This window comes from Myotis lucifugus, unplaced genomic scaffold (genome assembly GCF_000147115.1).
Source record: "Myotis lucifugus unplaced genomic scaffold, Myoluc2.0 scaffold_23, whole genome shotgun sequence".
Classification (NCBI taxonomy): domain Eukaryota; kingdom Metazoa; phylum Chordata; class Mammalia; order Chiroptera; family Vespertilionidae; genus Myotis; species Myotis lucifugus.
The window spans coordinates 5,124,171-5,142,020 of record NW_005871071.1 but is presented as its reverse complement, the minus strand read 5'-3'; the positions used below and the strand labels follow the sequence as shown (position 1 = coordinate 5,142,020).

Here is a 17,850-nt window from a genome sequence, read left to right as displayed (position 1 = left end):
ATGCATCTAGTAGTCTCTGATCCTTCCCATACATTCTCATATCCCTTGTTAGAATTATATTTAAAATATAATGTGATTATGTTGTCTTAAATCTCCTTAATGGTTCCCACTGTTTACAATTTAAGGCCCCAACCTTTACTTTTTAAGAAGCAGTTTAAAAATCATTTAATAGAGGCATAAACAAAACATCCCTTCCTCCCTCAGGCAGATATTTCTTATTATCCTATTGGTATTAAAGCTAAAAATTCAGTGAGTGAGTTCCTTGAAGACAGAGACTAGCTCATTAATTTCTGTATCTTATATGTTGGAATTTCCTATGTAAATAATCATGTCACTACAAATAATTTTACTTCTTTCCTTCCAGTCTTAATGCTTATTTTTTCTTTTACTTACTGCAATGGCTTGGTATACAATGTGGCATAGAAGTGGCTAGACTAAATACCTTCTTTCTGATTTTAGCAAGAAAGTGTTCAATATTTTACCACTAATTATAGAAGTAACCCAAAGTCCTTCCCCACCCTGCCCTCTGCTCCCACCTCAATCAGCCTGAGAAGCTAATCTATCATTTGAAGGAGCAATGATGGGGAGGGTAGAGACCATGTTCCACAAAAGTGGAAAACTGCCAATTCTAAAAAAGAGGGGGGCAATGGACCAGAAGGCTATGAGAATGATAGCTTGCCAAAAAGAAAATGAGATGATGCAATAGCACTGAGAAAGAATACCCACTGGTTCCTTCAGTAGCTCAACCGCTTGAAGAAGACAGACAATGCCACCCTTGTAAGCATTTGTTTGTTCAAGTGCATCCATTCATTAACCTCTGCATAAATGTGGGGAGATCAATTATTCAGAATGGAAAGTTGCAGTTTAATTGTAAGTGGTCATTGTAAAGATACTACCTCCCTATAAGGTTGGTGAAAACAAAAACAATACTTTTTGCTCCCTAATGTTTTTCCTCCAAGGCAGTTTCATATTGTTCTATTTCCCTTTTCAAATGGTACTCTGCCAAAGGCAGTATCCTTTGATAAAGATAATGATCAAGCATGGGGATTTAATGCTTAAGCAATGCTTTTAATGAATGTTTTATTGGATGACTCTGTGGTCATTATCAACTTCAGTCAGCCAAGTATAGAATATTTCCTAGAACCAGATTAAACTGGTTTTAGTTCAGCCAATTCACAAACCCAATTATAGTCAATTGAGTATAGTTATTACGCTCAATATTGTTGTATTATTCTAAAATCAGCTGTTTAGAAAATAAATGTGCCAATCTGCTTTAATAATAAACTAGCCTCACGGCCTTGGGAAAGGTCAGTTAAACGGTGACCCTCACTCAGCAAACTCACCTGTAAAATGAAGGTGTGTGAAACTAGATGGTCCTTCAATTTAAGTATCTGATTCTATGAGTGCCAATTTTGGGAGTTATAAAGTAATACCACCCCATTTATTGTTAGTACCACTTTTGCCACAATCACAGACCGACGGGGGAATATCTAGCCTACTACAAACTAAAAATAATCAGGGGGACGCTGATCACAGTACGAAACTTGTCCCAACCACAGCTATTTTTGTTTTTGCGGCTCAAAATGTTACAATGATCTATGCCTCCTTCCTTTCTCTTGTTCCCAATAAGCCATCAATGGTTAAAGTCTGACTCCTTCTTCAAACAACTTCCCACACCTGATCCCTCACCATTTTCAGTTTGGCTGGAGCACTGGATGCATGAGGTGCAGTAATGAGAGAAGAGGTGAAAAAGGGTAGATAGGGTCCTTTTTCACCTCATCTCTCATTACTCTCCTTTACTTTATGCATCCAATGCTCTGGCTAAACTGATCTACTCATTCTCTCCTGGAGCCACCTCAAGGTGCCCCACCCTCTGTAGTATTCCACTGAATCACTAAACTCCTGCTGTTCCCAGGACCCCTTCCTGGCAGGCCACATGACCCCACCCCAGCTGCTGTAATCCTTCTCTCCAATTATGTCAATATTCTTCAAGCCACACCATGGAAAAATGTTGCGGTAAGGAGGTGACATCATTTTGTGTATCAGGAGAGCACTCCCAACTCTCTTAACACTCTTCTTGCCTGCTTTTCTGGTCTTCAGTAATTTATCAATGATTTCCTAAAATTATAGCTAATGACTCAAAAATCACTTCATCTAACTTTCAAAAGACTGCATTTCTCTCCATTTATACAAGCCTTTTAAAACATTCGTTGGTAGAATTTTTAATATTTTCTTAATAAAGGTCCTAAATATTTCTATTAAGTTCATTCAAAATTAGATTTGTTTGTTGCTCTTGTGCATGGGAACTTTTTCATTACATTTTGTAACAGAATTTCTACTTTTATGGAGTTAAAACTTTAACTTTGCCACTTGATTAAAGTTCTACAAATTAAAAATAGGGTATGAACTGATGAGAGGATCCCTATTTCAGCTTAAACATCAAATTCTTCATTAGGTCTAATCCCAGCTCAGCCAGTCCCATTACACTCTTCCATGGCTTTTTATTTCTCTTAGGAGAAGAGCTCATTGCAACTTACGTTCTTCCTTCCTTAAACTCAGCACAAATAAAATTAAATCAGTGTCTGCATCTCTCCTCTAAACCATTAAGCTCCATAAGAACAAGCTGATCTTGCTGCCCAGCACAGGGCGTGGCATGAACCAGCACTTGGAACACATGCTAAAATAATGAATGGTCTATGTTCCATCATATGTGGTTTTCTTCCTATTTCAGCTTCTTTCTTTAAAAAAAATATTTTTATTGATTTCAGAAAGGAAGGGAGAGGGAGAGAGAGATAGAAACATCAATAATGAGAGAGGATCATTGATTGGCTGCCTCCTGCACACCCCATACTGGGGGGGCGGGGGGAATCGAGCCCACAACCTGGACATGTGCCCTGATGGGGATTTGAACCATGACCTCCTGGTTCATAGGTCAATGCTCAACCACTGAGCCACGCCTATTTCTGATTAAAGTGATAAATCCTTGCTGTTACCCTTTGCAGATAATTATCATTTTATTCTTCTTTTGGATTTGATATTTTTTATTTGCCAACTGTTTCTAATTTTTTTTTCACATTTAAAAAGTCAAAGTTGGAAATAAAATTCTACAAATGCATCACATAAAACAATGCATTACATCTAATTTCCTGAACTTTCGTTGCTTCTAAAGCAGGTCTTAGTTTAAATCAAGAGGGGTCTAGTTCCCACTCTCTATTTTGTACTGACATAGTTTTGTGAGTTGTTTTTAATGCCCTTTATCAATAGAAGTCTCTTAAATGGGACAAGGAAACATTTGTTCTTAAAATAATAAAATTGCATTAGATAATCACCAAATCTCTAGCCGACGGCAAAAATATTTAAGTTGTCAAAAATAAAAAAGAAGAGAGCACTTTCTGAGTTCTAATTTCCAAATTGATTTCTGGGCCTCCACAGCCTTTTATGGGATTATAGAGAAAATTCATCACAATACCTACTGAGCGCTTGTGTCATGCATTAGGGGCCACTCAAGCTCTAGAAAGAGAACTGAATTTTAAGTCATTTTAAAGATTGGCTAGAATATCAGAGTGGGAAAGAGAACTATCTACATGTCAACGACTGTCCCTGAAGTTCAGCTCTTCTCCGCAGGCCCTGGGAGAACAAGCTGCCTTTGCCTCACAGACCGTGGTATGGAGAGAATACAGATCACCCTCACTCGTGGTGATGTGATAAATGACAGCAGGGGAAGATCAGGGTGCGATGGGAAAGCACAGGCAGAAAATCAATCCTGGACATCACAGAAAGCTCCCAGAGGACTTGATATTTAAAGTGAGAGAATTAGAACTAGTCAGTGTTATTGAGGAAATGTACCAGCATCCATTTGTTTTGCCTCCTTAAAGGCTGCTGGAATTAAGCTCCTAGCCACGCCATCATAGATGCATGGGCACAGACTTAAGAGCTACACTTACCTGCACTAACCCTATTTAATTTCATTTTTCTGTGCTCTGTGTAAACCATTAGACCAGTGGTTCTCAAACCTTGGCTGCACATTAGAATCACCTGGGAATCTTTTTAAAATCCTGATTTCTGGGCCTCATCCTCCGGAAATTCTGTTTCTTTGTTACTAATGTTGTGGCCCCACCCCATAACAAAGAAACAGAATTTCCAGAGGATGAGGCCCAGAAATCAGGATTTTAAAAAGATTCCCAGGTGATTCTAATCTGCAGCCAAGGTTGAGAACCACTGCATTAGACCTAATTCATCACTGTTTTAGGGCTTAAAAATCCTCAAGTAGGAAATATTGTCCTTTTCACTGTCCTTTGTGGGACTACTCCTAATTATATGGTCTTACCACTCCACACCCCATGCAGAAAGAACCATGGGACAAAATGCTGAGAAAATATTGTCACAGAAGGAAACAAAATCCTCTCTCAAAACCACAAGTTCTAGATTTAGCTATACACTCAGAAGACAACCCTGTGCTAAAAAAGCAACAACCCACTATTCTAGTGTTTTGTTTTGTTCCACTGTTACTAATCCCAGATAACTGGCACATAACTTTCCAAAATTATCCTCAAGCTTAACCTAATTTAGTCTTACATTTTTACCTCGTGGGAATATGGTTACAACATAGACTGGTCCCAAAAAATACACTCTGTCCTTTCAACCTCCTTCCCTCTACCACATAGACCCCTACCTACTTCTACGTACTCTCAACATTCATATTTTCCACTGAGTGTGTATTTGTATGCAAGAAACCTAAAACTCCTTTAAAAATAAAAAAATAAAGTGGATGGAATAGTTGTTTTTAATTAAGAGTTGAGAAACTTGAGCACACAGAGCACACAGTAAGATCAGTTCTGCTCAGTTCTCTCAAACAAAGATGGAACGACATGGCATCCGTAGCACTGGACCTGTCACCTCTAGTGCAGAATGATTTCTGGAAGTGATTCCAGGAGGTAGCCTACGGCCAAAGGAGTGTCTCCTTGGTCTCCTCTAATAGTCAGAGACGGCACGCAAGTCCTGGGCACCTAAACACTGCATTCCAGCCTGGTCCTTTTGTGCTAGGTTCTCTATCAAAAGCTCATCCAGAATACAGGAAGCAGTGCAGGAATGTGGGCTACACCCCTCGGCAAACCTATCTGCAAGAGTCCTAACGGATTATCTCCCTAGAACAGCCGTGGGCAAACTACGGCCCGCGGGCCGGATCCGGCCCGTTTGAAATGAATAAAACTAAAAAAAAAAAAAAGACCGTACCCTTTTATGTAATGATGTTTACTTTGAATTTATATTAGTTCACACAAACACTCCATCCATGCTTTTGTTCCGGCCCTCCGGTCCAGTCAAAAAGTTTGCCCACCCCTGCCCTAGAAGCTACAAAACAGTGCCACATGCTCAATAGTTAACACTGTGCTTGCGTACATATCCTGAAGTCCTTTCCCAGTCTGCTTTAAGCCTGTTTAAAAAAATTAATGCCTTTATTCTCTGACTGAACCCATGTTTAATCAAAGAATTTATGAACCTCTGGCTATTTTTCACAAAATTATGATGCTTTTTTTTTTTTTTTTCGAGCAAGGGGATAGACAGTTCAGCAGATTCTCAGAAGGATCAGTACAGCAACCTGAGAAACACTAACATAGTCACAGCTTCTGTTCTTTTCTGTTTGGATTTTTTAATTTAAGGTAAGTATGCGTTACCCAACGCAAATACACCAATGCAATGCAATCAGGTAAAACTAGGGTACTTATTTCTAAAAGAGTTCTCTGACCCTTTATGTCAACTGCAAAACAGTCTCTTTGCAGAAGCCATTTGGGCAGTGCTATTGAACACATTGACAGTGATAAAATAGAGCATACATGGAAGAGATTGTCTTTTCTTTACATCTGTTAGTTCTCTAATTCTCAATAAGCTAACCTGTATCTTCAGCTAATTGGGTGGCTAAATAATATGTTAATGCAGGACTCACAAAATCTTAGTGCTTAATAAAAATAGGAAAACCAGGCCTGGCCGGTGTGGCTCAGTGGTTGAGCATCAACCCATAAACCAAAAGGTTGCGGGTTTGATTACCGCTCAGGGCACATGCCCAGGGTGCAGGCTCCATCCCCAGTAGGGAGTGTGCAGGAGGCAGCTGACCAATAATGTTTCTCTCTCATCAGTGTTTCTATTTCTCAATCCCTCTCCCTTCCTCTCTCTCTAAAAATCAATAAAAACACATTTAAAAAGAAAATAGGAAAACCAGGATTGGAACCCAGATTAAACCTCTTTCCCAAAATAACATAAAATTATGACCGATCAAAGCAATGAAAATTCTGTGGAGAGTTGAAATTTTGCACACTTATTAAAATGACAAATAAAAGCATTTCCTGAACATTTTGGCTTAGAAGTTTGAGTTAAAAATTTAGCCCTACACCACAAGATTGTTATTCTTGAAGGTCTTAAATTTCAAGACAGGTATGTATGTGATGATATTTAATTTTTGGCTCCCAAGCAGCTGGCTTGTCCCTTGTCGTCAATATAGGTGGCAAATACAAGGTCAGCCTTAGCCCAGTCCTCACTGAGCAATTCAAAAGAAAAGTCAGAAACAAGCTACTTCCCAGTAAAAAAAATCCCCAGTGGACTTAGCAACTCTAGTCAGGCAGTTCAGCATCTGTGGGCTCTCGTGTGCATGTGCACAGGCGCGTGTACACACACACATACACACACACACACACCAAAAATAACATCAAAGAGCACAAATGCTCTCTTCCTGCCTTTTTTCTGTAATTATCTTCCTGTTTTACTTTCTCTTACTATTATTATTATCTTTCTTCAAAAACTTAGTCATGTACTTCCCTTCAAACCCTCTTCTTTCTTCTAAATCCCATATTTCGCCCTAGCTGGTTTGGCTCAGTGGATAGAGCATCGGCCTACCAACCGAAGGGTACCAGGTTCAATTTTGGTCAAGGGCACATGCCCGGGTTGTGGGGTCAACCCCCAGTAGGGGGCGTGCAGGAGGCAGCCAATCAATGATTCTCTCTCATCATTGATGTTTCTCTCTCTCCCTTCCTCTCTGAAATCAATAAAAAATATATTAAAAAATAAAATAAATAAATCCCCATATTTCCATGATCATGAAGTTCCTACCTTAGAAAAGTATACCTGCATATAAAAAGCTCAGGGGGAAAGTCTAAAAAAAACTATACTGAAAATTCTCAGAATTTTAAAATGTAGAATAATTTTTTAAAAATATATTTCTTTATTGATTTCAGAGAGGAAGAGAGAAGGAGAGAGAGATAGAAACATCAATGATGAGAGAGAATCATTGATCGGCTGCCTCCTGCACATCCCCCACTGGGGATGGAGCCGCAACCCAGGCATGTGCCCTTGGCCGGAATCGAACCTGGGACCCTTCAGTCTGCAGGCCGACGCTCTATCCACTGAGCCAAGCCAGCCAGGGCAAAATGTAGAATAATTTTAAAGAAAAGTTTACTATAATAGAATCTCGTATTTTTATTGAGTCTTAACTCTGTGTCACTAATCTAAGTAGTTTTCATACCTTCTTTCAATTTAAACACCACAATTACCCAAAGACCTCTTTCTACAGGTGGGGACACTAAGGCTCAAAGAGGCGAAACCATGCACAGCATCACATAGCAAAATAATAGTTAATCACGAAGGATAGGACAAGCTATCCCAAATTTGAGCCCCAAAAGTCTAAATATTAAGAAAATGGAAACCAACTTAAATTTTAATGGCAAATTGGCAATAAAGTGTTAAACAATAGAAAACTGACTGGTAGTTTCCCTTTCATACTCTGTATGACAAGAAGCTTACAGCAAAATCTGAGGCCCAATTACTTATGAGCCTTATTTTTCTACCCTATCTTGACTACTTACTATAATTTATTACTTTAATGTCCCTGGGCTTATCGTAAACCTTATAAATCAAATATTTTGATGTTCAGAAGTTTTTGAATGAAAAAAACTGAGGAGACCAGTGAAGAAAAAACAAGAAGATACTTCAGTTTCTCAATTAATAGCCTGCATGCAACCACTTTTAACTTGGCTGCACCACAAAAGATTATATAATCAAATTCAAGCAATACTGCAAACAACTATATTTTTAAAACTCAGGCCCAACTGACATGGCTCAGTGGTTGAGCATCGACCTATGAACCAGGAAGTCACGGTTCGATTCCCTGTCAGGGCACATGCAGGAGTTGTGGGCTTGGTCCTCAGTAGGGGGCATGCAAGAGGCAGCCAATCAATGATTGTCTCTCAGCATTGATGTTTCTATCTCTCTCTCCCTCTCTCTAATCAATAAAAATATTTTTTAAAAATAATAAATAAATAATAAAACTTGGGTCTTTGACTTTAGATAGTGTAACATCTGAAAGTAAAAGGAATAAAAAAGGTTTACTATCCTTTCGCAAAAACAATGCAGTTTACGCACTAGCACTGTTGCCAGGTGAAAAGGCCTGACAAAAGTTGTAAAAATTAAAATTCCCTGCCCAGCTGACTATGATAATCAAATCATTTTTTTGGAATTAGAATATGAATAACTAGGAATTTCTTCAGGGAAGGGTCAAAGAAACATGTGTCACACAGCACTTAAAGCATGCATATAGGCCCTGGCTGGTGTGGCTCAGCTGGTTGGAGCATCATCCTGTGCACCTAAAGGTTGCCAGATAGATTCCCAGTCAGCGTATTATACCTAGGTTTGAGGTTCAATCCCCAAAGTGCATGCAGGAGGCAATCAATCGATGTTTCTCTCTCTCTCCCCCTCCCTTCCTCTCTTTGAGGCCAATTAAAAAAACATGTTTCTCTCATATTTTCTCTCTCTCTCCCTCTCTCTTTTTCATCAGTAAAACATCCTCAGATGAGGATTAAAGAAAAAGCAACAAGTACATTAAACTTTTTAATAGTATACATATAGGAATCAAACATTTGGGCAATACTTGAAATAGGAATGATTTAAAAGAGATTTCACATATTTGTCGAGAAAAAGAAAAACTCTGATGTTATCCCTTCCCAACCTGAGGTTTTAAATTAGAGAATTTTTTGAAGCACTGTATATGAGATACTACTTACATAATATTGCCTGGTGATTTCAAAATAAAGAATTTATTTAAAATAAAATCAATTATAGCAATCACTGAATCTGATAAATGTGAGCATTTCTATTTGCTATGCTTTATCAAGTGGCCAAGACAAAAAAAAGAAATTCACTATTTTTTGAAACGGACTCATAGACACAGAGAAAAGACAAATGGCTGCCAGAGAGGAGTGGGGGTTGAGGGACTGGGATTGAGAAGTACAGATTGGTAGTTACAAAATACTAGTAGTCACAGGGATGTAAAATACAGCACAGAGAATATAGTCAATAATATTATAATAACTATGTATGGTGGCAGGTGGGTACTGGAAGTATCAGGAGGAACACTTTGTAAAGTATATGGTTGTGTGACCACTATGTTGGAACTAATACAAAATAATATTGAATGTAAACTGTAATTGAAAAATAAAATTTAAAGGTCTTTTTAAAAAAATCACTATTTTTGAGAACTGAAATATTTTTCGACTTATATGTACACAAAAGTGTAACTGATTTAGATTTAAAGATTTGACAAAGAATAAGACAAATTTCTATTGTTAAACAATAAATTCTGAGACTTGAAATACTCTAGCAACGCTACTACATTTAATCAAATTATAAACATCTGTTATTAATCTGAAGTTTTGATATTGAACAGGAACTTTCATTTACTGGGGGGAAAAAGACACTTTTCGAAAGTAGACATACAGAAGGCCAAGAGACATATGAAAACATGCTCAAAGTCACTAATCATCAGAGATGCAAATCAAATGACAATGAGGAACCATCTCACACCTGTCAGAATGGCTATCATCAACAAATCAACAAACAACAAGTGCTGGCGAGGATGTGGAGAAAAAGGAACCCTCCTGCATTGCTGGTAAGAATGCAGACTGGTGCAGCCACTGTGGAGAACAGTATGGAATTTCCTCAAAAAATTAAAAATGGAACTGCCATTTGACCCAATGATCCCACTTCTAGGAATATATCCTAAGAACCCCGAAACAGCAACCAGAAAGAATGTATGCACCCCTATGTTCATAGCAGCACAGTTTACAATAGCTAAGATCTGGAAACAGTCCAATGAGTGGATAAAAAAGCTGTGGAACATTTATAGCATGGAATACTATGCAGCAGTAAAAAAGAAGAATCTCTTACACTTTGAGACAGCATGGAGGGACCTGGAGAATATTATGATAAGTGAAATAAGTCAGTCAGAGAAAGACAAGTATCACATGATCTCACTCATATGTGGAATCTAAGTAACAAAATAAACTGATGAACAGAGTGGATCCAGAAACATGGAAGCATGGAACAGAGTGTGGAATCTCAGAGGGAAGGCAGGGAAGGGTGGGTGGATGGGCAGTAATGAAACAAAGACCTTGTATGCATATATGCATAACCCACAGACACAGACAATAGGTAGCGGAAGACCTGGCGTGGGTGGCGAGGGCGGGCTGGAGGGAGTCAATGGGGGGGGTGGGGGGGAGGCCATATGTAATACTTTCAACAATAAAGATTTATTAAAAAAACAAAAATGAAAAAAACAACAATTGTGGTACATCTATGCAATGGAATACTATGCTGCTGTAAAAAAGAAAGAACTCTTATCATTTGCAACAGCCTGGATGGAATTGGGGAGTATTATGCTACGTGAAGTAAGCCATTCGGAGAAAGATAAGTATCACATGCTATCACTCATTTGTGGAATGTAATGAACAATATAAACTGATGTACAAAAAATAGACCCAGACACATAGAAGCATTGACCAGACCATCAAATCTCAGAGGGAAGGCAGGGGGGGGAAAACCGGGCGGGGGGGGGGGGGGGGAAGGGGGGTAAGAGAACATCCAAGGGACTGGTATGCATGCATATAGGCATAACCAACAGACACAGACAACAGGGGGGTGAGGGCCTGTGTGTGTTTGCGGAGGGGGGGAGCAGGCTGAGAGAGGTCAATGGGAGGAAAAGGAGACATTGTACAATACCTTCAACAATAAAGAATTTAAATAGCCCTAGCTGGTTTGGCTCATGGATAGAGCGTCAGCCTGTGGAGTAAAGGGTCCCGGGTTTGATTCCAGTCATGGGCGCATGCCAGGGTTGCTGGCTCAATCCCTGGTGGGGGACATGCAGAAGACAGCTGATCAATGATTCTCTCTCATCATTGATGTTTGTATCTCTCCCTCTCCCTTCTCTCTGAAATCAATAAAAATATATTGGGAAAAAAAGAATTTAAAATAAAAATTTTAAAAGCCCTAGCCAGTTTGCTCAATGGTTAGAGTGTCAGCCTGCAGATTGAAGGGTCTCAGGTTGGATTCCACTCAAGGGCACATGCCTCAGTTGCAGGCTCCATTCCTGGTCCAGGTCAGGGCACATGAAAGAGGCAACCAATTGATGTGTTTCTCATATCGATGTTTCTCACATCAATGTTTGTCCCTCCCCTTCCCTTCTAATCTTTCTAAAAATCAAGGGAAAAAATATCCTCGGGTGAGGATTAACAAAACAAAATAAAAGTTTAGGGGCCGAGCCCAGGAATAAAATCTGGGATTTTTCCACCCAGCCTGAGTGCGTCAGTGGTTGAGCATTGACCCATGAACAAGGAAGTCATGGTTCGATTCCATTCAGGGCACATGCCTAGGTTTCAGACTCGATTCCCAGTAGGGGGCATGCAGGAGGCAGCTGATCAATGTTTTACTCTTACATCAGTGTTTTTTTCTCTCTCTCTCTCCCTCTCCCTTACTCTCTATGATATCAGTAACAACATATTTAAAAAGAAAGAAAACAAACAGAAAAAAAAAACAACACAAAATCTGGGATTCTTCCAGGACTGTTTCTCCTGCAACACAAAGACATAGCTTTTGTGTGACACAGCAATAGGCTCAATTTTCTTGCCAATATCATGTTCCTTTATCTTTTGCAATATATGAATAAAATCAGCCTGCTCTTGGAAGCCTATTAATTCTTAAGAAATAAACCAAGGGAAAAGGGCAGCAAACCAATTCAAGCAAAGCTTTGGTATTTGTGGTTCTATAATTTTTTTAAAAAAGCAATTGTGAGAATGATAGCTCAAAAAACGGAAATGACTAGAGTGACCTCCATATGGTTAGTTATTATTTAATCTTCTTAACATAACCCTGCCTCCCAGCCCCTACCCCCTCACTGCTCCTCTTCTGCAAATGAGTGCTTTATATTGTGGAGGCCACTGAGTCCAAAGAATATAATAGCTTTCTTCATTTTGTTCTAATTTTTATAACTCCTATAAAGTTCAAGCTTAGGACTACACCTAACAACTGGAAAAACTGAGACATGCCAGAGTCTCTTAAATTTCAGCAACATGTCAGTTCATGTGAGAAACACTCCTTTAATGTTTAAGGACAATTTATTTTGTATATTTGCATCTACTATTTGAAGTCTTTAACTTAATGTAAGTATTAGATATGCATCATTAAAAGTGATCAGTAATGGGCACAAAAGCATAAGATATATTTTAAGTTCTTTTCTAAGAAAAGAAATAACTCTGTCACTTATCAAATAATGCTAACACTGATTGCTAAGCCTTCCTAATGACAGGTACTTCTTGGAAAGAACACCACCATCAAAACCAATCTGATTCCAAAATACATTTGTAGAGATAAGAAATAAAGCTTGAATGTTAACTCTGAATTTATATTATACTAATTTTATTCATCAGACATAAATCACTAATTAAAAAGGAGCTACTTACACAACCAGGTGAAACTGAATGAGCAAAAGAAAACTGTTCATAAATGGATAATATGCTAATTAGTCTTCTCTGCTTTAATTAACTTAAAGGAATCATTAGCTAAATCAACTATGTAAACTCTATGATTTCACAGTATTTGAGAACATGGAAAAACACTTGTTTATCTAGGGTATTTTAAAACTTTCTTATAATCAGTTGGATAAACTGGTTTTTCCAGACCCCATAAAACCAAACCGTAACACATATTGTGTTCAAGTACTACAAATATTGAATTAGTGAGCTTTAATTAGATAAGACACTACTATATTCTACTAGTATTTACTAAGTCAGATATGGAATTAAGAGGTCTACTTTAATTTTAAAATACGATCTTAACCATTTATGATATGCTGTGTTCAAAATCCTTTATTTTATTTTTCAATTTTCTAGATGGACATTTAATAGAACACAACATTGACTTTGCTGTTGGATTATACTACTATCCTTTATCTGAACTGCACAGAATTAGTCAACAGATCAAATAATTAGGAAATTGTACAATTGGAGGTAGCTTCTTCAGAAATCCTTTGTAAAAAGAGTAAGTACATCAATTCCTTAAACTATGTCAAATTCTCACTAACCTAAATTCTGACAATCTGTCAAATTCATAAACAACAGATTGTAGTTAAAAACATGTAACTTATTTCAAATACATTCTCCTTAACAGCTTTTATTTTTACCTCCTGCCCTCAAATACAGTTCGTGGTTCTGGCTAACCCTATTCTCTTCCTAGTATTCTCATTTTTATCTTATTTCACACCCCATTAGAGTGAGCCCATTGTATTTTGGTTTCTTTTCTTCCTACTCATTGTTCAGATCAGCATTTTAATCATCTCCAAAGCAATGCTGTTCAAAGAAAACAGGCTATAGGAAGCTAAATAAAATTCCCCAAGTTCAACGCTTTTCAAAGTAAGATCATTTTTCTTGACCTATTTATTACAAATCCATGCAAAGCAAACACCACACCTGGTAAACAGCTACAGAAAACTGGAAGCTTTAAAAATAATGCCGTTAAAAACACTTCATTACACACCTTCTCTGTGAGGCCCTTTGTTTCCACTGAAAACCATACTGGAATCCTCGCATGAAAGAAGTTGCCTTCTGGCTGTCAACTGCTAGACAGCCAGGAACTGAGGGATCCAGATGTCTGCAGTGGTTAGAACAAATGCTCAGTGGTGGGTGCTGATCCCGCTCTCCCTCCACGGCTGCTCACAAAGGCAGCAGAGGGAGAGCGCACATAGCAACAGCACTCACCGCTGATTGGACGCGGGGCGTGCTCGGCCCGCTCGCCGGGTCCGCTACGGCTTCCTGTCTACTTGGCAGCGCTACGCTGTTGTCTCTGCTCCTCTTACCAACTCGGCTGTGGTGAGGCAACTTGAAAGCCAGGCGCAGCGGAGCGGCAATGACAGGGTATTCCAGCACGAGCCCCTACAGTGTGCGTCTCTGGGTGCTTTTACAGAGAGACATGTGGAAGGCCAACATTGCAGTCCGTGTTGCACAGAAAACGGAGGACAAAGGGGGTGGTGGTGGGGGGAATAGATTTATTACTTCGAGTTTCAAGTAAATCAGGTTCTACCAAGTGAAACCCCCTTGAAACCACGGAGATACAAACATTTACAATGAAAAGGAAGCATCCACCTCCGTCTACCTAGGACTAGGAACTGCTTTCCCATAAACTCCACAGTTCTTAGAAAAGCACAACCAGTTAATTAAAATGGATGAGGGCCCGAAACAGCCCCCCTTCAAATGTATGCAGTGCCTTTTAAGCGGGCGAGGAAATCTGAGGTTAACAGATGGGTTAGAAAAATATTGAAAAAGGAAAAATAATTAGTTAATAAACTCTGGCAACAATAAAAGATTTAACTAGATATTGGCTTTAAAACATCTCTTCTTGGTGGTGAAGACCCAATACAATGTACAGATGATGTATTGTCTAATTGTACCCCTGAAACCAATGTCGCCCCAATAAATTCAATAAAAAGGTAACTCTGAAAAAAATAGAAAAAATAAACTAACAAAACATCTCTTCTTACATAAAACAACAATGACATTTAGCCTGAATTCATTTATTTTTCTCTATCATGAAAGTATCTGGAAATATAAAGGCATAGGAGGTGTTTTTTTTTTTTTTCAGGTTTCAAGTACTGAGTTTCAGTCTACTAGAGTCTGCACTATCTCTACAAGCTTTAACAACAAAATCCCTCCCCAACTTACAAAGATGTCTGGGGGAATTATTGCAGGTAGTAGGAGATAAGCAGATAGGAAGGATCAGGAGGAAAAACAAAACCACCTCATTTAGGAAACACTTCCCCAGAACATCACATAAACTAGGAGAGTGTTTTTCAAACTTTTACAGCAAGGGGACCCTTTTTACTTGCAAGCTTCCAATAAAGTGCGTTATTAGTGGCGGCTGGAGGACTTTTATGCAGGCAGGTTTGTGGGAGTCGGCAGAGGCTACAGCAGAAGCACACTGCTGTTACTCAGATCTTTGTTTATCTGGAGTGTCTTGGGGGTAGGGAGCCGAGGCTGATGGAAACGTTGGCTCCATTAAAGTACCCCATGAGCACCACGAGGCTATTTTTAAATGGGAGGCCACAAACAACACTGCAGTTGCCTATGAGCCCCAGAATCCGCAAGATTCCTACCCCTACCAAAGCTTCTAGGATCCCTGGAGTTCTGGAGTGATTTTCAACCAGCATGCCACAAGAATTTTAAAACATGCAATACCTGACTATTTAGTCAGGGACACTGACCTCTTTTTCCCTTAGTTTGTCAAATAAAAAAAACCCCGACAACAACCAAAACAATAGCTGTCTGGTGTAAATGAATCAAAATTATGTCTTTTTTTTTTTTGTCAGATCGGCAGAAAATGTATTTTTTGGTGTGCCATAGAATTTTAGTAATTAGTTTATGTGCCATGAGATGAAAAAGGTTGAAAATTGCTGTTCTATAGCATACAAGAGTAGACAGTGAATAACCTGCAGGAGTTAAGCCCCATTGTTACCTTAGCTTAAAGAAAGCACCCGATCATTGGCTCCACAATTAGCCAGAGGGAGAGCTAGAAAGCCCTCTGAGAAATAACAAGAGGGAAGATGGGTTTTGGGAGTACAATAAGCCTATGAGGTAAGTGACTGAGAAAAAGAAATGGCACAGCAGATAGAATAAGGATTTTGAAGTTGGGCCAACCAAACTGGGTTCAAAACATGAATCTGCCATTTACAAACAGCAAGACCCTATATAAATTACTGAACCATTCTAAGCTTCAGTTTTCTTATCTGTAAAATAGAGTTAACTCACAGGGCTATTGTGAAGGCTAAAGGGTGCTTACTGCCAGCCGGACTGGATTTTTACTTACTAAGGACCCTTAAGCTTCTTTGCAAATACTATTCCTATCCCACTAGGAGTGGTCTTCCACAATGCCTTCAACTGATGTCTCAGCTTAAATTCTCTTCCCCAGGTAGTTTTCAATCTAGATCCAAGACTAGTCAGGTTCCCTGTACTTTTTTCTTAGTACTTAGCTCATACAATGTGAAATAATTTGCAAAACATTATTTGCAAAGTGACTGGTTTAATAAAATTCTCCTCCACTACACTGTAAATGCTTTGTCCACATTATTGCTTACCTAACACCATGCCTGATTTATATACGTACTAGTGGCCCAGTGCACGAAATTCGTGCACATTAAAAGGGAATTAATTAGAGGAAATATTTTAATATTGCTATTTGCTCTTTCTCTATAATAATAGAAGTGTTAGAGATTGCACAAGACTCAGACCCGGCTGGCCCCACCCCCACTGGGTGAGACCCAGACCTGGCCGGCCCCACCCTCGTCAAGCCCCGCCAGGTGGGGGACACAGCCTCACATCCCCCAGCCTCGCCGCGCACCCAGCCCTGCCCACCCGCGCCTGCCACGCACGCAGCCTCCTGCTGATCGGTCGTTACGGCGTTAGGGTGTCATGACCATCTGCATATTAGCCTTTTATTATATAGGATACTATTTGATTTGGTTTTGCAACTATGGAAGGTAAATAGAACAAGCATCATTATTCACAGTGTTCGAATAAGAAAATCAGCTCTAAAGGTCTGTTTACTTACGAAATACAACTAGAAGACAAAGGAAATAAAATTTTTGGATGAATAACTTTATAATTCAAAATTAACCTCTTCCTATATCTTTCAAAAAAGGAATAATATATAATCTCTAAATTGTTTTGGAATATTTCAAGTTATAATCCATAAACTTTTAAATTAAAGGCTAATGAAATCCTATATCTACAATCTAAAACTATTGGTTAACAGCATATACAAAGAGAATTTCCAGAAAAAATATTAAATTTCGTCAGAAACATAATTATACGTGAGTAACATGCACTCCAAGAGACATGCCATCTTCAAAAGTAAAACCCAACCAAGAGGTTTATTTAGTGAAATGCTTCCAATGTGCTGCCAGTTTTCCAATAAATTTCAAAATGACACTTTATGTAATCCTGAAAAATGCTTGCTTTTCCCTTGTTTGTTCATCTTGGTACATACAAAGCTGTAAATGAATGTGCTGTAACATATCGACACATTATCTACTTTGTAGATCTCAAGAGCCTACAAGTTAGGAATCTGAATAATATGAAATTCTATACTAAATACTAGTCCCAGATTCTTATTTCTCCACCCCCAGCCATGAAAAAACCCCATACATTCCCTGTACCCCACCTAACATGGTCATAACTGTGTTCTCCAAACAACCAGCTCAAGAAATATAAATTACTCATATTATCGTAATGTAATGGAATAAATAGGAAAGCAGATCTTTTATGAGTTTTTTTAAACTACATATTTCAAATACAAAATGGAATAATTTAAAATATCAATTGTTTCATGTCATGAATGCTCTCTTTTAGAGACAAGTAATTGAAAACTATCTACTTTTAAGATACTTTAGAGATAATCATTCTAGATTAGATACTTTCTAAACAAAAAGAAATATTGCTATAAAAAAAAAGACCATCAAAGGTAATGATTAAATAACTATTGTATGTGTAA

The 17,850-nt window shown here is 38.6% G+C and overlaps 1 protein-coding gene across 6 annotated transcripts in view; it reads right to left on the bottom strand.

The window, feature by feature from the left end:
• The window catches only part of FAM214A (family with sequence similarity 214 member A), a 78,852-nt gene that overhangs the window by 38,736 nt on the left and 22,266 nt on the right, over positions 1 to 17,850 (bottom strand). Inside the window, exon 1 of one of the 6 annotated variants that reach the window (XM_006085935.3) lies at positions 13,846 to 13,997. The exons of the other annotated variants lie outside the window; for them this stretch is intronic. Coding sequence (XP_006085997.1) covers positions 13,846 to 13,882 — 37 coding nt within the window. The 5' untranslated portion in view covers positions 13,883 to 13,997. Of the gene's footprint in view, positions 1 to 13,845; positions 13,998 to 17,850 lie in introns of those variants that run through there. 6 annotated transcript variants of the gene reach the window in all.